This window comes from Podarcis raffonei, chromosome 13 (assembly GCF_027172205.1).
Source record: "Podarcis raffonei isolate rPodRaf1 chromosome 13, rPodRaf1.pri, whole genome shotgun sequence".
NCBI classification, from domain to species: Eukaryota; Metazoa; Chordata; class Lepidosauria; order Squamata; family Lacertidae; genus Podarcis; species Podarcis raffonei.
The window spans coordinates 54,929,498-54,949,966 of NC_070614.1; the positions used below are offsets into that span (position 1 = coordinate 54,929,498).

Consider the following 20,469-nt stretch of genomic DNA (forward strand, 5'->3'; position numbering starts at 1 on the left):
GAGGACGGCAGCCTTGGCTTAGATTTTTGGGAGAGAAGTGGGGAATAAGGACCGCGTCCTGGCTTAGTTTGCACAGGAGTGCCTGGCTTTTCCTGTTTCAAAACTCTGGGTGGGAAGAGAGAGAATGGAGATCTTTTGGCCCAGCAAATGGCCGGGTTCTCCAGGTGGAAGATCTCGAATGGGCGGGGAGTGTCTGTGCAAATCCTCTTTGAAGATGGGGATGGGGCTACGTCTGCCAGAAGCACCACCTGTCCTCTCTGCTTCCAGACAGCCTGACTGAAACCCACCCACCCCTCGCACAGACACACCCACCCACCCTAGAAAACAGGTTTGCTGTCAAAGGGAAAGATCAGCCAAAGCGAGAGATCAGCGTTGCCAAGATCACAGGCAGACTCCCTTCCCCAACCTGTCAGGCGGTGTGTTCAAAGGGAAAGGCATGGCAAGGGGGGGCACGGAGAGGGGGGGCAGCCTCCGACTCCCCCCTTTCCTTGTCTCTGCTTCTGACAAGGCCTTCCTGCCCTGATGGAGGGGGGGGGCAGGGAAACAAGCAGTTCGCTCTCCCGCTCTTGTCCCTCCAGGTGTTCATTTGTGTGTGTGTGTGTACACGAACATGGACTGAATTCGAGAAATTGGGGTGGGGAGCTTGCAGAGGGAAAACGTGCAGACTGCTGGTTCCCATAGGAACAAGGATGCAGCGACTGCAGGGACAGCAAGCCTGCATTGCTCAGGAGAGAAGCTCTGCAAGCCTGGAAAACGGACCTCTGCACACACAGCCTCCCAGTCCCACCCTGGGGGCAGCTGTTGGGGGCAGCTCAGCCGTGAGGGGAAAGCCCTCTCCACACGCTCAAAAGCACACTCACTAAGCCTGAATGCAGGAAACGGGCCTGGGGGCCCCGTCCCCAAAGCTCCCTCTTTGCACCTGCCCTCTTGTGAACTTGGCTGCAGGGCTAATATAGGGGGGGGAGGAGGAAAGAAAGGGTCTTGCCCCACAGGGGTGGGTGTCAACCAAAGGGCCCCTGTGAGTCCTTCCCACTTGGGCTACGTGACGCTTTGAAGGTGCCAAGTCCTAAGCACCCCTGGAGCAGGTAAGGATGCTTAAAAGAGCCAAGGGTGTGAGGCAGCAGCAAAAAAGGCAAATGCTGTTCTAGGCTGCGTCCACAGAAGTCTGGTGTTCAGATCAAGGGAAGGAATAGTGCCTCTCTGTTCTGCCTTGGTCAGAACCACACCTGGAGCCCTGTGTCCAGTTCTGGACACCACAATTTTAGAAGGGTGTTGAGAAGCTGGAAGGTGTGCAGAGGAGGGTGACCAAAATGATCAAGGGTCTGGAAACCAAACCTTGTGAGGAACGGTCGAGGGAGTTGGGTATGCTCAGCCTGGGAAAGAGGAGACTGAGACGAGACAGGATAGCGATCCTCAAATATCTCAAGGGCTGCCCCATGGCAGAGGGAGGAAGCTTGTTTTTCTCCTGCTCCGGAGGGTAGGACTCGAACCAGTGGCTTCAATATACAAGAAAGGAGATTCCGACTGAGCCATCAGGAAGAACTTTCTGACCGTGAGGGCCAGTGGAACAGAATCCCATGAAAGATTGTGGACTCTCTTTCCTTGGAGGTTTAAAAGCAGGCGTTGGGGGATCCTCCCTGCTTACCTTGTACACCTGTCCATACGTTCCATTGCCGACCACCTCCACCAGTTCAAATATTCCAGCAGGATCCTGTGGAGGGAGAGGGGCGGGGGTGTTAGATTCATTGCATATATTCAGATGCCAGGCAAAAACTTTCCCATTTAACCAAACCCAATGCCCATTTGAAATGTGTTGGGGGGTTGCTGTTAACTGGGTTGCTTTTGTTTTGATTATGTACTTTGTGATTTTTATATTGTGATTTTATCCTGTGAAACGCCCCGAGACCTGCGGGTATAGGAAGGTATAATAATAATAATAATAATAAAATTTTATTTATATCCCGCCCTCCCCAGCCAAAGCCGGGCTCAGAGCAGCTAACAATAAAAGTAACACAGCATTCGAAAATCAATTCATTCTAAAATCAATTCAAGTCAAATTAATGGCAACCCTGGGCTAGAGTTCTATGAGGATGACCAAAGGAGGGGGTCAGACTGTGCCCTGGCCAAAGGCCTGGTGGAACAGCTCTGTCTTGCAGACCCTGCGGAAAGATGTCAAGTCCCGCAGGGCCCTAGTCTCTTGTGGCAGAGCGTTCCACCAGATCGGGGCCACGGCCGAAAAAGCCCTGGCTCTGGTTGAGGCCAGCCTAACCTCTCTGTGGCCTGGGATCTCCAAGATGTTTTTGTTTGAAGACCATAAGGTCCTCCGTGGGACATACCAGGAGAAGCGGTCCCGTAGGTACGAGGGTCCTAGGCTGTATAGGTATATGAATTTAAATAAATAATTAGATGATGATGGTGATGTTCTTATGATACTTGTGCCTCACCTCAGCACAAGGAGGCAAGTCCCCCTGGGGAAATGGTTCAGGGGCCGCTGCCCCCCTCCAGAGGGCACGTCCAGCCCTGCCACAGCTCTCTCCCCCCCACCCCCAAGAAGGCAGCTGCCCTGGGCCCAACGACACACTTCTGGGACCCTCGGAGGATCGCCCTCTCCTATCTGGGCTGCGCTCTGACAGTTGGCCACATCCCTGGAGGCCAGTATTAATAGTTTCTAATTAGGGTGTGTGGGGGGGAGATCTGCAAGGAAGAGCCGCTTCCATCTCTGAGGGCCAGATCCAGATCTGAGAAAGACCTTTGGCCGAGACGCCTTGAGGAAGGCGCACCTGAACGGGGCCACTGGCGCCATTCCTCCTCCTCAACGGAAGACAGCACCTTCACTGCAGTGAGGGGAGGGGAAGGAGGACCCCCTCCCCCTGGAGGAGCTTAGGAACGTGAGAAGAGCCTGCAGGATCAGGCCCATGGCCCGTCTGGTGCAGCACCCTCTTCTCACCGGGGCCAGGCAGATGCCCTTAAGGCGAAGCACAAGGGCCACTCTCCTCCCTGCCTGCCGTTTCCAGGAACTGGGATTCAGAGGCACGTGCTGCCTCTTCCAGTGGAAGTGAGTTCCCCAGTTTAACTCTGCGCTGCGTGAAGGAGGACTTCCTTTTATCTGCCCCGAAACTTCCACTATTCAGCTTCATTTGGGTGCCCGCAAATTCTGGCATTATGAGAGAGGGAGGAGAATAGTTTTAAATAAATTTAATAAAAAAATTGTTATTTGTACCCTGCCCATCTGCCCCAGAAAAACCTTTCTCTATACACTTTCTCCCTGCTATGAGATAAGGGAGGTATTGTTTTGCTATTTCTGCTTTAACTGTGTATTCGTGCTTTTATCTTGTGAATCGCCCTCACATCTTTTGATGGTGTAGGAATCTAATTCAAAATAAAAATAAAAACGCCACGCACGATTTCATACACTTCTATCTTGCTGTCCCTTACTTGCCTTCCCTCTAAGCTAAAGGGCCCTGAACACTGCACCCCTTTCGTTTTGGTAGCTCTTTTCAGAGCCTTTTCCAACTCTGCAAATGCCCTTTTTGAGGTGAGGCTTGGCGGGAGCTCAAGGGCCTTGCTAGCTGACGGTGGCCAGGCAGCCCTTGGCCAGGAGACCCCAAGTGAAGACCCGCCAAGGAGAGAGAGAGATCTGTGAGCTTCTTGAGCGAGAGGAGGCCGAAAGCCAGCCTGGAGAGAAGATCCCAGAGTGGGACAGGGGCCAGGCCAGCCAGCAGCTGCTGGGTGCAATGGGATACCTTGACTGCAGCTCTCCTCCTCCTCCTCCGGTTTCAGGAGTGCAGCAGCCTGGCAGCACCTGTGGCCCAGCGCCAGCCGCCTCCTTGGAAAGCAGATGGAGGGGGGGGGCTGCTTCCGATGCCGGGAGGACGGGGTAGGATTACAACCGGCTGAGGCTCTGTGTGCAGGCACCAGGGAGAGGGTGCCTCGGTTTCCTCTTTGTGGAGAGACCTGCCTCACAAGCTTATTATTGCAAAGGTGAAGACAATCCCCACCACTGCTGCCAATATTTATGTACCGCCTAATAGGCAAAATCCCTAAGTGGTTTGCATGAAATGCGTTAAGGTGGTTTTTTAAAAAAAGAGAAAAGGTGCAGCTTCCTGTCCTCACAGGGGCAGAACAGTGGCCTGCAGGAAACCTGCAAGCAGGATTCGAGCACAAGAGCAACTCTCTCCCATCCTGTGGTTCCCACTAACTGGTGTTCAGAAGCATTTCTGCCTCCAGCTGTGGGTGCAGAGCAGAGCCATTGTGGCTAGCGGCCCTCCATAGCTCCCTCCACCTCCTCCATGAATTTGCCTAATCCTCTTTTAAAGCGCTGTGGGTTAAACCACTGAGCCTCTTGGGCTGATCAGAAGGTTGGCGGTTCGAATCCCCGCGATGGGATGAGTCCTGTTGCTTGGTCCCTGCTCCTGCCCACCTAGCAGTTCGAAAGCACATCAAAGTGCAAGTAGATAAATAGGTACCGCTCCAGCGGGAAGGTGAACGGCGTTTCCGTGCGCTGCTCTGGTTCGGCAGAAGCGGCTTAGTCATGCTGGCCACATGACCCGGAAGCTGTACGCCGGCTTCCTCGGCCAATAAAGCGAGATGAGCGCCGCAACCCCAGAGTCGGCCACAACCAGACCTAATGGTCAGGGGTCCTTTAAGTTGGTGGCCATTGCTGCTGTCTCTTGCAAAAGGGAGTTCTATAGGTTTTACGCAGCATTTTAAACCAAAAATTGCAAAGAAAGACATCGGTTGAAAACAGAAGCCATCAACAAAACGTTCAGCCAAGTATTGATAAAGTATCGATAAATAACAGAACAGAACACGCTTGCTGAGACAGCTGGGTCTTCAGGGGGTGTTTAAAGCTGGCTAGCGTTTCCCGCCTCGTGAGCAGCTTGTGGAAGGCTGTTTGGCCGCTGGCCTTCTTGGCTGGTGCAAGTGAGAGGGCAACAACAGCAGGAGTTAAACAGGGTCCCAGTTGAAAAGATAAACCCAGTCCTGTGCTGCATTGTAAGAACTGCAGGGTTTGAGAAGGGGAGTGCCGCTGCCAGCGCAAAGTCTTCGGCAAGGTGAAGCAGGCTGTTGCGAAATGTTCTGTGCCTGCTGCATCTGGGCCAGGTAGAAAACCCCCTCTCCTTCCATCCACAGGGGAACTGGAACTAAGAAGCCCAAAATAGCAGCTGCAGAACCCTGCAAGGGGAGGACACGACCAGACGGACGTCCCACAGGCAGGTGTGTGCGAAAGGCATGTGCGGATCCCTCTGAGGGTTTAGCACACACCTTCCTGCACCTCTGCGAGGGCTTAACACCCCTCCCGAATACACCTGCCATTGTAGCATCTTATCTAACACTACAACTCAGAGACTGCCAATAATAATAATAATAATAAATTTTATTTATGCCCCACCCTCCCCAGCCAAGACCCGGCTCAGGGCGGCTAACACCAAATATAAAAACAATCGATTGAAAACAAGATTAAAATTCAACATTAAAACATTAAAATGCAACCTCATTTCAGAAGACTCCATCAAAAACTTTTTTGGGGATGAAAACGTCAAGTCTTCACCAAGGCCAACTATCCAGACAGGTCCTACATGGGCCAGAAAAAAGCCAGGGAAGTCCCCAAATAGGAGTTCCATCACAGAAGGAGAAAGGAAAAAAGAAAGAGGGGGGGAGGGAATCAAATTGATTCCAAGCCAAAGGCCATATGAACATATGGATCAGGCCCATGGCTCTGCCCTGTTCTCACAGGGCCCAACCAGATGCCCATTATGGGAAGTCCACAAGCAGGATTCGGGCACAAGAGCAACTCTCCCCTCCTGTGGTTTCAGGCAACAGGTCTTCAGAAGCATTGATGTCTCAGACAGCAGAGGCTGAGCAGAGCCATCGTGGCTGGGAGCCTTCCATGGCCCTCTCCTCTCTTCGTTCAAGGCTGCTGAGTGCTGGAATAGTTCAGACAGACAGAAGAAACTTCTTCTTCGCACAGCACAAAGTTAGGCTATGGAACTGCCTGCCACTGGAGGCAGGGATGGCCAACCACCTGGGTGGCTTTAAAAGAGGATGGGGCAAATCCATGGAGGGGGAGAGGGTGATTGATAGCTGCCAGCCAACATGGCTCTGCTCTGCTTCCACGGGTGCTTCTGAATTCCATCTGCAGGAAATCGCAGGAGGGGAGAGTTGCTCTTGCGCTCAGCAACTGCTTGAGGGTTTCCCATCCTGCGAGAACAGGACGCTGGACGAGAGGGGCCAGCGCGGTGCTTGAGTCTTAGGAGTCCACCTCCCACCAGCTCAAGAACCAAGCCGTGCTATTTCCCCACCCGACACCCACGCCCAGTCCAAGGTACAAACATCCCCGTGCGCTGGGCTGTGTGGGTTGCCAAGGCAAGGGCAAGTCCCTCCTGGAGGCTTGCCTGGCCGAGTTGCCAACTGAGGGAAGAGGTGCCCCAGTTAAAGGCGCTGCTTTTGTTTCACTGCGTGCCAAGAGTTCCCGCGGTGCACGAGGCGGGGAGACGAGGCTATGAATCTGCAAGTCTACCTCTACCCTGCCCCAGTTTCCGACAAGGAGGACCAGGAAACTGGGTTGCTGGAAGGCGCAGAAGGCAGCCCCTTTTCAAGAAACGAATAGCTTTCCGGAAAAAGGAAGAAGCAAGGAGTGTTCCACAAGTTAACTGGGCACTGTGTGAAGCCCAAGTATCCCCGCCCCCCCAGGCTAGGCATGGCTCCCCTTTCTTCACAGAGGTTCTATGTGGGTCCTGGCTTTCAGCCCACACCCCCTTCCCAGAATTCCTTGCTCCAAGGTGGCACGCAGGACTCCCTCTCGCACTGGGGAAGGAGCCAGCCGCCTTCCGGTTCTCCAGCACGCGGCTCCTGGCCGTGGCCCCCGCCCCCCGCAGGACAAAGAGACCCTTTTCTGAGCCCTCGGATTCCAGGCCTCCCAGCAAAGTCTGTCACAAGGCTTGACTTGGGAAGGAAGCCAGAAGCAGCAAATCTCTCCGGCCACCTGCCACCACCGCCAACTTCTCCCCAGGAACTTAGGACTCCAGGGTCTCCTGGTTGTAGGAGGCGGGGGGGGGTGAGGGGAGGTGCCACCCAGTCAGGGGGCACAATCTGCATCGGAAAAGGGAAGCGAGTGGTTTGTGTTGGGCACACCTGTTGGAAGTGTGGGGGGAGCAGAGGCAGGACAAGGCGCTTGCTCCCTTTGGGGTCAGAGGAGGGGGGGCGTGGGAGGCGAGACAATGGGAGGGGGAAGGCAGCGCAATGCTCCTTGGCACTTGGGAGGGAGTTTTGGGGGGGCGGCTGTGAGTCAGGCGTCGGGGAGAGGCAGGAAGGGAAAGAAAGGGAGAAAATGGACGAGCAGAAACAGCCGCCCACTGGCACAGCTCTCTCCACAGGCCCTGCCCACGCCATGCGCCAGGAGGAGGAGGAGGGCTCCCTGCGGCATCAGCAGCCGCCCTCACCTGGAAACCGGAGCGGAGCCTGCTTGTGACACAGAGGGAAATCAAGCGAAAAAGCCCCAACATGCAGGTGGCACAGCAACTGTTCACGAAAAGCAGCGCACCCCAAAAAACAGTGACCCGAGGGAGGGGCTGGCTGAACCTGGGGGTGACCAACCAACCCCCTCACACCGCTGCAGCCCTTTGCGCTGCACAGTGGCAGCTCCTGCGAAATGGGCACATTTCCCCCGGCAGATCTCCAGCGGTGCACAACCTCCAGGGTGAGGGTCAGGCAGCACCTCTGAGCCCCAGAGCAAGAGTGGGGCATGGGGGGTGGTGTGTGGAGACCACAGCTGTTGTGCCCAGGACACCCCATTGGGGCATCTGCAAGGAACAGGATGCTGGACTGGGTGGACTGCCCCCCCCACTTTGGTCTGATCCAGCTGCTGAACTCCTTCTATATATGTACTGCTGACTTGCTGGATTTATACGCCACCTTGTTCTCTATGGAGCTGAAGTCAGCTTACACGGTTCTCCGCCCTCCTCAAGTAATCACTGCAACAACCCTGTGAGGTAGGCTAGACCGAGAGGGGCAGTGACTGGCTCACAAGGTCACACCCAGTGGGCGCCATGGCAGCTGAGTGGGGATTTGAACCCTGGCGCTGCTCCCTCCCGATTTGGCCAAGGGGCACATTTCAGGGTGGCCTTCCTCTGCGTCAGCTCAGGGTCTCCTGCCCCCCTGCCAAGGCCCAGCTCCTCCCTCTCTTCTGCTGTCCCCCCACTGCACACTGCCAGGGTCTCCCTGGCCCTGCTGCCTGGTCTTCAGTGCAGGGGGGGGCAAGTGGGGGGCGGGAGAAGCGCTGCCCTAGTGCTCTGCTCAGAGGCTTCCCGTCTGCCTTTTAATTACAAATCACCTGCTGGTTGCCGGCTTGTAATCAGGTTAGGCAAAGACCCCTAAGCCGATTTGTGGGGATGGCGAAGGAGGCAGCTCCTGCTGACAAGCCGCAGGTCTGAGCCAGGGGGTGGTGGCTTCTTTCTGCACTTGGAGGGGCAAGGCACACACACACACACAATTCCCTCCCAGAGGTGCTGGGCAAAGTTGGCTCTGGTGGGGAGAAGGGGTGCCGCCCTCCTCAAGGGGGTTATAACATCCACAGTGCAAGATGAGCAGCGACTGTCAAGAGGCTGGCGTTTCTGGTCTCTCATCTCCATGTGTAAAGAGTCCCAGAAGCCCACCTAGAATTGAGAACGTAAGGAAAGCTGACTGGATCAGGCCGAATAATAATAATAATAATAATAATAATAATAATAATAATAATAATTTTGTGTATTTATATCCTGCCCGTATGGTCGGGTTTCCTCAGCCACTCTGGGGGGCTCCCACCAGAGTATTAAAAACACGATAAAACATTAAAAGCTTCCCTGAACAGGGCTGCCTTCAGATGTCTTCTAAAAGTCAGATAGTTGTTTATTTCCTTGAAATCTGGTGGGAGGGAGCCACCACCGAGAAGGCCCTCTGCCTGGTTCCCTGTAACCTCACTTCTTGCAGGGAGGGAACCGCCAGAAGGCCCTCGGTGCTGGACCTCAGTGTCCAGGCTGAATAAAGGGGGTGGAGACGCTCCTTCGGGTCTACTGGACCAAGGCCGTTTAGGGCTTTCAAGGTCAACACCAACACTTTGACTTGTGCTCGGAAACATACTGGGAGCCAATGTAGGTCTTTCAAGACCGGTGTTATGTGGTCTCGGCAGCTGCCCCCAGTCACCAGTCTTGCTGCCGCATTCTGGATTAGTTGTAGTTTCTGAGTCACCTTCAAAGGTAGCCCCACGTAGAGCTCATGGCAGTAGTCCAAGCAGGAGATAACTAGAGCATGCACCACTCTGGCCAGACAATCTGCAGGCAGGTAGGGTCTCAGCCTGCATACCAGATGAGTACCAAAGGCTCATCTTGGCCCGTATGCAACATCCGGTTCTTACAGGGGCCAACCAGAGGCCTCGACTGGGAATCCCACAAGAAGGATTGCAGCACAAGAGCCACTCTCCCTCCTTCTCGTGGTTTCCAGCAACTGCACAACCTTCATCAGGGCGAGGGGCCATCGAAAGCCCTCTGCTCCTCCATGATTTTGTTCTCTTTTAAAGCCCTGAATGCTGGCGGCCATCGCTGCCTCCTGCAGCAGCAAGTTCCACAGTTGAACTACATGAAGAGGTATTTCTTTTCCTACGCCACCAGCGCTGCCCGTGTTCTGTACCCACGTCAGAGAGGCTCATGGGAAGCCTCCTCTCAGAACTGGACAGACAGGCAGCTCACCTGAAGGCCAACCTGGCGCCCTCCAGGAGCTCTGTGCCACAACTCCCATCTGGTCCCACCCAGCGGGGCCACATGGGATCAGCCGGGGATGAAGGCTGGCAAAGGCTGCTTGAAGATAAGCTGTCCACCGCTGGCAGAGCTGGAAGAGACCCCCGGGGTTGTCTAGGCGGGCCCTCTGCAATGCAGGAATGAAGAATACCTGGCAGGTGGCCCCCCGACCTCTGCTCAAAGACCTCCAAGGAAGGAGAGCCCACCCCAAAGGGAGCCACAGCTTCACACGCAGCCTCAGGCCTGGCCAGCATCCTCTTTAACATCCGCACTAAGCGGCGGGGCCTGTTCCCCGGGCTCAGCCACATTGGAGGGAAGCTGCAGGCTGAGCAAGAGACTGTGCCAAGAGTCGTCGTCCCCCCCCCACTCCGCCGAAGAGGCAGAGAGGCGGCTTCCACCCAGCTGCCTCCTCCGTCTCCATGGCAGCCTTCCTGAATTAGATGCAGCTTTGGCTGCTTCCCTGCCTGCCTCCAGCTCAGCTTGTTCCGATGGATCGCAGGGAGGAGGAGTGGCAGCCCTGCCACAAAGCCCCTCTTGGACTTGCCACCGCCACCAGACAGACCCTTGGTCCATGTAGGTCAGTGCTGCCTACACTAACGGGCAACAGCGGCTGTCCTGGGTCTCTCCCAGCCCTACCTGCCGATGCCGTCGGGGATTGAACCTGCGACCTTTTGCATTCAAAGCACGTGCTCGGCCACTGAGCTATAGCCCCTCCTGCTCTGCCAGGACACAACCTCCTCTCCACCCCGACAGAAGCTCTGGCAGGTACGGCCCCTGGCCCTCAGTGCCAGGCTCTAGGAGCAAGGAGAGGATCTGGGTCGCATTGCGAGCCCCACACCGCACTTTGGACAAACGGCACGCTTCCCACGGCCTCCGTTATTTCGCAGGGAGTGTCACCTTCTGGGTTCTTGCAGGCATCAGCGTGGGTCCGTCCCCCCGAGACTAGGCGACGAGAAAAGGGTGGGTGGGGAGAAGAGGAATAAGAAGGCAGGGGGGGAGGGGGGGCAGCAGCGCATGCAGGAGAGAAATTGGAGCAGCTAGGCCTACGATCAACAGCTTTGCCAACAAGGCGCCAACCCAGCTCCAGCTCCACACAGGGGCGGGGGGTTTCCCTCCCCAGAAGCCTCTGCAATTCCCCAGCCCTCCACCCCATTTCCTGCCAGCAGAAAAGGAAAGTCCCAGGTTCTCTGGCACCTAACAGACATTTGACTATAGGACTATAGGAAGCCTGCAGGCCCAAAGGGGCCCGTCTAGTCCAGCATCCTGTTCTCACAGTGGCCAGCCACAGGATCATATAATTGTAGAGAGGGAAGAGATCCCCGAGGGTCATCTAGCCCAACCCCCTGCAATCCTGCCTTGGGTGGGCTCAAACCACCAGCCTCCTGGTTAACAGCCAGAGACACTGACCCACTGTGCCACAGGGGTGCCTGGGGGGAACCCACAGACAGGACATGGACGCAAGAACACTCTCCCCTCGTGTGGCTTCCAGCAACTGGCATTCAGAAGCACTGAATTCCAACCATCTGAAGGCAGCCCTGTTTAGGGAAGTTTTTAATATTTAATGCTGCATTGTTTTTAACACTCGATTGGGAGCCGCCCAGAGTGGCTGGGGGGGCTCAGCCAGATGGGAGGGGTATAAATAATAAATAAATTATGATGATGATGATGTAGCACAGAGCCATCCTGGCTAGCAGCCACCGACAGCCCTCTCCTCCTGCATGAATTTGTCTATTCCTCTTTCGAAGCCATGCAAGATGGCAGTCATCATTACCTCTGGTGTAAGTGAGTTCCACATGCGCTGAGTGGAGAAGGACTTCCTTTCATCTATCCTGAATCCTCCAGCGCTCAGCTTCATAGGAAGTCCAGGAGTTCAAGCGTTATGAGTATGTCGCCACTGCCTGGCACTTGGCTGGACTGGCAACTGAAAATCTAACCCTGACATTGGGCTTGGGAGGGGGAGGAGAAAAGGCATTTATGGGAAGAGCCACAGCTCAGTGATACAGCATGAGACTCTGAATCTCTGGGCCGCGAGTTCGAGCCCCACAATGGGCAAAAGATTCCTGCATTGCAGGGGGTTGGACTAGATGACCTGGGGTCCCTTCCAACTCTTATGATTCTAAAAACAGATTAAAACCTGCACAAGCTTTCTAAAGATCTGCTTTGCGTGCAGGATGTCCCAGAATCAATCCCCAGAGGCATGCCTGAAACCCTGGCCAGCCGCTGCTGCCAGTCAGTGTAAGCAATGCTGAGCTGGGTGGAGAAAGGGTCTGACTCGGTTTACTGGCAGTTTCCTGTGTTCCTCTCTGGACCAGGAACTTGGGAGGACACAACCCCCGCAGTCCGCAGGGCAGCCCCTGGGCAGGACACTCCCCATGACACACCCACCAGTGGGTTCTGCAGCCCGCTAGCCGGAAACTCCCTTAGCTTCAGACAGTACAGAAAACGAAGGTCACCTGTCAGGGATGCTTTAGTTGAGGTTCCTGAAATTGCGGGGGGTTGGACTGGGTGACCCTAGGATTCTAGTATTCTTTTCTAAAGCATAGCTGTTGGCTGGATGCAGGCAAAAGGCAACTTGTTCCCAGTTTCATGTGGTCCAGAGGAACACACAGCGGGAGGCCTCCCTGCAGGGCTGTTGGCTCAGTGCCCGAGTCACAGACTTTGCCCTCCCCTCCTCCTCCGCTGTGGGCCTCTAGGATGGACTTTGCCTCATGCTCAGCATGGTGGACGCTCCTTCCGGCCTTCCTGGGCATCCCCTCTGCAAAGAGAAAGCCCTTGAAGGAAGTGAGCTTCTCCTCCTCTGTTGCTGCTGCAGCAGTACTCTTTTCGCTCGCCACCACCAAGCCAGGGCGTGACATTTCCACAGCGGTCTCCGCGGCAGGAGGTAGCCAGGCGCCAGGCCCTTCCCCAGACAGGCACTTGGACTCCCTATTAATTCACTGCACAGGCGTCCCCAGGGGGACGCTTGAAGGCGAACCGCAGTGGCGGAGCTCGTGACCCTGGAGGGAAGAGGGGGCTGGATAGTTACGCCGCCGCCGCCAATTCCCCTACTGGAGATCAAGCCACAGGACGCACCAACTCAGCTTCCAGGACACAGAAAAAAGCACAGCCACTGGTCTAAAAAGAAAACACCCACCGAGCACAGATGATTCCTTTGAGGATTTGCTGAACCCAGCTTGTCCTTGCCTCCAAGAGAGGGTGGCAGGGACACCTCTGAGACATGTCACAGCAACACCTAAGGCAGGCACCCCCAAACTCAGCCCGCCAGATGTTTTGGGACTACAGCTCCCATCATCCCTAGCTAACAGGACCAGTGGTCAGGGATGATGGGAATTGCAGCCCCAAAACATCTGGCGGGCTGAGTTTGGGGGTGCCTGACCTAAGGTGTCAGGTGCTGAGCTTGGGCCCACTGCGGCCTGGATGCTGCAGCCGCAGCCCAGGATTCTTCGGTGAAAGATTCCTGCATTGCAGAAGGTTGGACTAGATGACACTCAGAGTCCCTTCCAACCCCACAAGTCTGCGATTCACAGCCAGAGGACAATGCCAAACCCTGCCAATGCCGTCCAATTCCTGCACAGTCCCTTTGCCTTCCGAGGTTTCACCAGACAGTGCACGGATAAACTCAGGAGGAGAACAGGAGAGCGTGGGGGGCAACCCTGGCTGGGCACCTGGGCCAGCAGGAGGAGGAACCACCACTTCCCAGTGACTTTGCGGGACTTTTCAGACCTGGTCAAGGTGCCTCCTAGGCAGAGTGGCAGGTGGGGAGGAAACCCTAAGGTGCAGACGGCAGCAGGAAAAGCTTCCCTTTTCTTAGAATCAAAGAACTGCAGAGCTGGAAGTGACCCAAAGGGCCATCTAGACCCTTTCAGCAAAGACAGCTGTGAGGAGAGACCCTCAAATAAACCTAGTCCAGCATCCTGTCCCCACAGTGGCCAGCCAGGTGTCCCACGAGAAGCCTTATCACTCATGAATTTGTCTCAGTTTGAGATGGGTGGGATTAAAATATCTGCAGTATTTACTTGCCCATCTCTGTTGGAGAAACTATGAGAGCCAGCATGGCATAGAGGTTAGAGTGTCGGGAGAGAACCTAGGAGAGAACAGCCTGGTTCAAATCCCCCCTCCTCTCAGCCATGAAGCTCGCTGGGTGTGTGACCGTTTGGGCCAGTAACTGCTTCCTCTTAGCCCAGCCTACCTCACAGGGCTGCTGTGGGGATTAAATGAGGAAGGGGAGGACCATATTTTTCCTTGGAGAAAAATATAAATGCAATAAGTAAATACAAATGTAAAATGGACCTACAAGCATTATCAGACCGAGTCAGCAAGAATCTCCAGGATCAGCAATTTTTGCAGTGATGTGGAAGACTCACCCCCCAACCTCATTTTCTTCACCTCTGAGAGGGGGGGGGTTAGGACTAGGCTGATGTGTGTTTTGGGTTGGGTTATTTCTCCTTCTCGTCTGGGCGAGGCCTTTCCATCAAAGGCACTAGGATGGCAAAGGAATCCACTGGGCAGTCTTCTCTTAATCTCCCCCCCCCCCAAGATGGGGGTGAAGAGAAGCGGTCTGGGCTCCCTCACTTGTAGCCCAGCCAGCCTGCTTGCAAAATGCTTATTCAACCAGAGCCACCGGGAGAGGAAAAGCAGGTTGAGGCAGGTCCGCCTTGAGCAAAGAGAGCAGCCCCACCCTGGGGAGAAGGCAGGAGCGGGGCCACTTCATGAGAGGAGGAGGGCTGAGAGAGAGGAGCGGAGCCGGCTGCTCAGATCTCTTCCCCCAGCCCCACCAGGAAGGGGGACCCAAGTAGCCCAACCCCTTCTTAGAGCTGGAACTGGCAAGAGGCCCCTCAGTATACTGGGGCCAACCAGATGGATTCGACCGCAAGAGATCACTTTGCTCCTGTGTTTTCCAGCAACTGGCTTTCAGAAACAGCTGTGGAAGCAGAGCAGAGCCTCACTCATGGCTTACAGACATCAATAAATAGCCCTTTTCTCCATGAATTTGCCCAGTTCCCTTTTCAAGCCACCAAGGAGTGAAAGCTGTGGGAGTGAGTTCCACAGCTGAACACTGCACTGCATCAATGACTTCACTGTCAGGGCGCCTAGACACCATGTCAGGTCAGCTTGCACCTGTTGGGTTGGGGGGGGGAGCTCATGGTTTGCATTTCAGGAAGCAATGCAGCCGAACTGCACACTGCAGGGACGCTGGAGGAGAGAGAGAGAGGACAGAGAGACGGGCTGAAATGTCTTCCCGGTTTTGGCAGCCGACCCAAGACTTCTCTGTTGAGCCTTCCAGAAGTTTTTTTGGGGGGCTTGTCGCTCCTCTCTAACATGGTGGCCAGAATCACAGAACAGTACAGTTGGAAAGGACCCCTGAGGGTCATCTAGTCCAACCCCCTGCGAGGCAGGGATCACAGCTAAGGAATCCCTGACAGACGACCACCCGGCCTCTGTTTAAAAGCCTCTCTATCCCCCACCCAAGACACAAAATGCAGAAGAGGAGCTGAGAGGACAGCACCCACCCCCAAATGCTGCCTCCACCCCCTTTGGAGGGGTGGCGGTCGCCCTTGTCAGCTTGAAGGGCCTCTCTCCTGAATCCTACATCACAAGCGGCAGGTGAGCGGCAGGTGAAGTGCCACCCTGGGTGGGGGAGACAGACTCCTTCCTTCCCCCCTCCCTCTCTCTCACCCCCCCCAAGCAACTGTGGATTCTCCTGCCTTTCCACCCTCCCTGCAGGAGCACTCACATGAGAAAGAACCAGGAGCTGGAGACAGATTTGCTGGGGGAGAAGCAGAGCTGAAACTGGAGCTCTGGTTCCCCTGCCTGCCTGCCAAGACGGTCTTGGGGGGCCTGTTCTTGAGAAGAAGGCGGCTATTGCGAGGCCAGGAACAATCTGCCTTGCTCCCAGTGAGTGCTGCCTGGTTCAAGGACAGCAAGAAAGAGAGAGAGAATATATAAAAGCATGAAAGGGAGGATTGTAATTCAATCAAGGCTAACATGCTGCAGTCAACAAGTTCTCCCTAGCAACAAGAAAGCATGGCGGCGGCATCAAGGCAGCCCTGCACAGAGATCCCTTTTCAAGCGCGGAGGCCATGCAAAGGGAACACACAAACACACACAGTCTGCCGCAGGCTCGTGCATCTCAGATAAGAGCCAGAAACCAGCACGGTGGGGCGAAGGAGAGAGAGGCAACCGAGAGCGAAAGGGGTTTTTAAAATATTAGATCCTTCAGAGAACTCCAGAGCCGGAAGGGGGAAAGGGCCGGGCAGCAGACAAACACCTTCCCCAAGGCAGGCACACAAGCACACGCCTGCAGAGGCATTGCAGGGGGCTGGGCTGGATGACCCTCTGGCCCCTTCTAACGCTGCAGTTCTGTGGTGCTAAGGCTCAGCAAAGACCCCTGCCTCACTCCGAGAGCAGGCGTGCTGCGAGGGAGACTGAAAGGAGCAAGTGAGGATGGGCTGGGGGTCAGAGAGCAAAAGAGAAGGCAGAGGGCCTGGTGGGTCCTCAGAGGGGGGGCGACGACCAGGGGCCAACAGGGGCAGGCTGGCTTTCACACACTCCTTGCGGGAGCCCAGGCACAAAAGAGCAAGCTGCCCTCCGCTGGGCTCTCTGCTGCTTGGCCTCCTTCTCAGGGAGCAAGCCCCTTTGAGTGCCAACTCCAAAGCAAGGTCTTTGCTCTCTCCTGGATGCACACAAATGCTGCCACAAGACCTGTGGCAGAACTGCAGTGGAGGTGCCGGCTTAAGGGACCAGGGCTCCTAGGCAGGCAGAAGCCCCCAGCCCACTTGGAAAAGCCTGCACCAGGCTGGTCCCCTCCTCGTCCTTGACGCTGCCAAAAGAGGAAATTGGATTTCTGCTGTGGTGGAAGGGCTTCTGGCCGAGCGGGTTTTCTGCTGATGGGTCGATTCTGCAAGGCTGTCACCCGCCAAAGCTCCAGTCTCACATGTCACCTGTTTCAAAGACGCTCCTCCTCACTCCCACCCCGCAATTCCTGCTCAGACAAGGGCACCGTGGCCCCTCGAGCTGAATCACCAAATCTCCGCCACAGCAGATCCTACGCACACTGTGCCTTCAGGAGTGTGGCGCTGAACATCTCCGCCCCTGCAGCGCCAGGGGAGAGGGTGAAGGCTGCGCCCACCCCTCTCAGCCTCCCTCCCCACAGCAAACGCAGGTGTCATGACCAGGTCCTGCCCGCTCCCTCCAGGCAAGAGGCTTTCCCCTCCCTCATGAAAACCAACCTGCCGAACTGGCATTCTCCTCGCCCGGGAGCGGCAATGGCATCTCCTCTGGCTCCTGCCCAGCTGCCGGCCACACCTCAGGGCAGAAGTGCTCCTTGACCCACTTTCACTGCACTGAGCGCTAAGGTGTATCCAATGGCATCTTCTGGGACATAAATTAAAGCCAAAGTGCAGGAAACCACCTTCAGCTAGGACAGAGCCCGGCTCTCCAGTTATTAAATGGGGGACTTTCAAGGAAGCGGAGCAAGGCTCTAGACCTCACCGTGGCAGACAAAAACTGGAAAGCTGGCAGGCGGTTTCTGCTGAGAGCGCCCGAGGGAGCAAAAATGCTGTGCGAGGTCTCTGGAGGTGAGCAGGAATTTACGGCTGGCGACTGCCAATGCGCTTCGCTTGACTGAGGTGTGGGGCTGCCATGCTTAAGCAGCAGCATTTGACCTCCACCCACAGTAGTGGCAATTGCAGGCTGGCTCCCACTCATCGCAGCATCCGCCTGAGAATCACCCCTCACCAGAACAGAGTGTGGGGTTTTTTTTGGAGCAGGGTGCTCTACGGTGTTCATCAAATGCTGCGAGCTCCTTGAGAAAAGGGCCCCAGTTGCAAAAGCTACCCTACCCGACACACATGCCTTTTACCACAAAAAATGCACTCTGCTGTCACAAAAACTGCCACGTCCAGCTACTCACTGCTCAGCAATGTCAGTCCTAAAATTCTATACCCTGCAGAGGAAAACCAAGTGGAGCCTTGTTCCTCCATGGTGCGTGGAATTGCAGAGCCCTTGCAGACAGACTGCCTAACCCTTTCCCAACCATTTCTTCTTCGGAAAGAGAATGACTGTTTCTCAACAACAACAACAACCTTCCGATTTTGCAACTGAGAGCAGGCTATACTGAAGAATTGCTCATTCTGCACCTTGAAAGAGGGAGTCTGAAAGGCTGGGTGGACTTGAAACTTCAAAAGCAAAGAGAAGCAAGTGTGCCCCATTTAAGGAGCCTTAATTCTCTTGGAACAGGTTTTTGTTTAATTCCAAGTTCCAGGCTGCCTGTTGAGATTTTGTAGATGAGAGGCCCTCAGCCTGACAGGAGGGTGGGCCAGATGAGGAGCAGTGAGTTTAAATAGCTTTGAATTTTCTGCCTCTTGGTTTCCAGCTCAATAGCTGATTGTTGTCCTGTTGGCCCAGAGGTTCGTAAGCCACACAGAACAGATGAAGATATTGTTATTGTGCCAAACTTAGGCTGGTGCAGGAGCGTGCAAGCTTTTGAGTTTCACAGATCTCTTCAAACTTGATTCTTTTCTGTACTGTGAGAACTTGTGAAACTGGGAAGCTCGCACATTCTGACACGATAAGCTATTTCTCGATCCTGGTTTCAAGAAAACCACTCCTATCCTTTCCTTCATCCACATATCCTCCTGGGATAGATCCTGACAAGGAGGCACACAAGGTGTATGTATGTCTTGAAAAACTCAGGAGAGATAAAACAAAGTCCTTCTTCACGCAGCACATAGTTAACCTGTGGAACTCCCTCCTGCAGGAGGAAGAAGGGATGGCCACCAACTTGAATGGCTTTAAAAGAGGACCAGGCAAATTCATGGAGGAGGAGCAAGCCGCCGATGGCTACTAGCCATGCCAGCTGTTGTCTGCCTCCACTGTCAGAGACAGAGTGCGCCTCTCTGAATATGACTTGTTGGGAATCACACGTGGGGAGGGCGCTGTTGTTGTGCTGAGATTTTGCTTGTGGCCACTGTGAAAACAGGATGTTGGAGTAGACGGTGTTTGATCCAGCAGGGATATTCTTATGTTTCCACAGTGGGAAAACATGGGATCAGCTGAGGCGAGGGAGGGGCATGTTCCCCATCCATCAGGACACGGCTTGTGCAACCTCCCTGAGGTGATGATTCCAGATACTGAGAGGCTCCCTCCCTGAATGAAAGGGAAAGGCAGGCTGCATTCCAAAGGGCTCCCTCGGCTCCCGATTCTGCTGACAGCGCACAGATGAAAGCAGCCCATCCTGCTACAGAAATGACGCATGCGTGCCAGCCTGTGAGGAAAACAACTTGGGAGGAGGCAACAGGTGAAAAACTCCACCTCGTAAACCCCACAGTGGCAAATCTCGCCACAACAATCCAGCCCTGCACATCACCAACCATGACTCACCAAGTTCCCTTTTAACTGCAAGAAACAGGAGCCACAAGCACACTCACGCACGCAAAGGAAAAAGCCCACTGCTACACTCAGCAAGAGGGCAAACAGGCCTCAGACAGGCACCCCTCCCAGGTGCCATCTGCAAAGGGGGGCATTTTAGGCAAACCCATCAGCTGTAGCAGGCGCAGCATGAAGGTTAAAAGGAAAGGAGGAAAGGAAAGTTACTTCTCCCATCGCTGTATCCCCAGAGCCACCTTGCAAGCAATGACAGTAAAATCTTCCTCTTTAAAAGGGTCATTTTGCAAAGCATTACAAAGAGCCTGCTGATCAGGTTATTGGTATTTATAAGCAGCTATGCCTGGTACTAAATGGGGCTTCGTAAGCAAGAAGCAGGTCCCTGCAGCAAGGAGCTTCCAATATCAATCATTTTCACTGCTGTGGGAGGCAACAGAGGAAGGAAATGGAGAGGTGACCCCAGTCTCTCCTGTCCCCTCCAGTTTCTGAGCAAGGAACCCACAGAGGAAAGCATGAAGACCCCAACTGAGCTGCGGGGACCCCAAGGGCTCCGGAACACCAAAAGGCACACTTTTAAAAGTGGGCCTGAAATATAGCAAGGCAACAATTACCCCGAAACTCTCAGGACTCTTCCTGGTAACAGTGACACTGAATAACCAGGGCGATACTCTACCGGGGTCAAGCGAATTCAGCAAATTCAGGTGGCAAGAGTTATTATGGATGACGAATATTCATAGAGCAAGTTAGATTGCGCAGGCTGGCTAACAACCACAGAACCAGCCCAGCCGAAGGTGGGAAGCTGCCTGCCAGTTTAAGGGTTAAACAAGCCTTTAAAAAATCAGCAGGAAGGAGACTGCAGGGCCCAGGCAGAAGACTTGATAAACACAGAACCTTGAAAGGAAACGGTGGGGTGGGAGAGGTGGGGGGGGGGAAAGGTCTGCCTACCCATTAGCACAATCCGGCTTTTAAAATCAAAGCACACCCTTGTGCCCCCCCCCCCGCCCTAAAATATGTTCCGACTGGGAGACAGAAAGCAACACAGGCAGGGAGCAGGAAGGTCTCTCCCCACCCCCCGCTTTGCTCACCCCACCATCCCTTTGCTGGGGGGCTGGCTCTCCCTAATCTCCCCCCCCCCAGCAGCTGATCTAGCGAGGGCAACCCCCACCCACAAAACCCGACTGCAGCAGCCAGGAGGGAAGAAGGGCTGCGTCGTGGGGGGGGGGGCGGGCCGGGGGAAGGAGAGAGGAGGAAGAGGCGAGCCCGCCCCCTCCCCCCCCCCGGTGCTGCAGGTTGCCAGGGGGGGGGGATGACACGG

The 20,469-nt window shown here is 54.9% G+C and overlaps 1 protein-coding gene across 9 annotated transcripts in view; it reads right to left on the bottom strand.

The window, feature by feature from the left end:
* MINK1 (misshapen like kinase 1) overlaps nt 1–20,469 on the bottom strand; it is a 60,567-nt gene that overhangs the window by 39,679 nt on the left and 419 nt on the right. For all 9 annotated transcript variants that reach the window (XM_053363113.1, XM_053363119.1, XM_053363117.1 and 6 more), the window contains exon 2: nt 1,646–1,711. In XM_053363113.1, the coding sequence (XP_053219088.1) occupies nt 1,646–1,711 (66 nt within the window). The remainder of the gene's footprint in view (nt 1–1,645; nt 1,712–20,469) is intronic.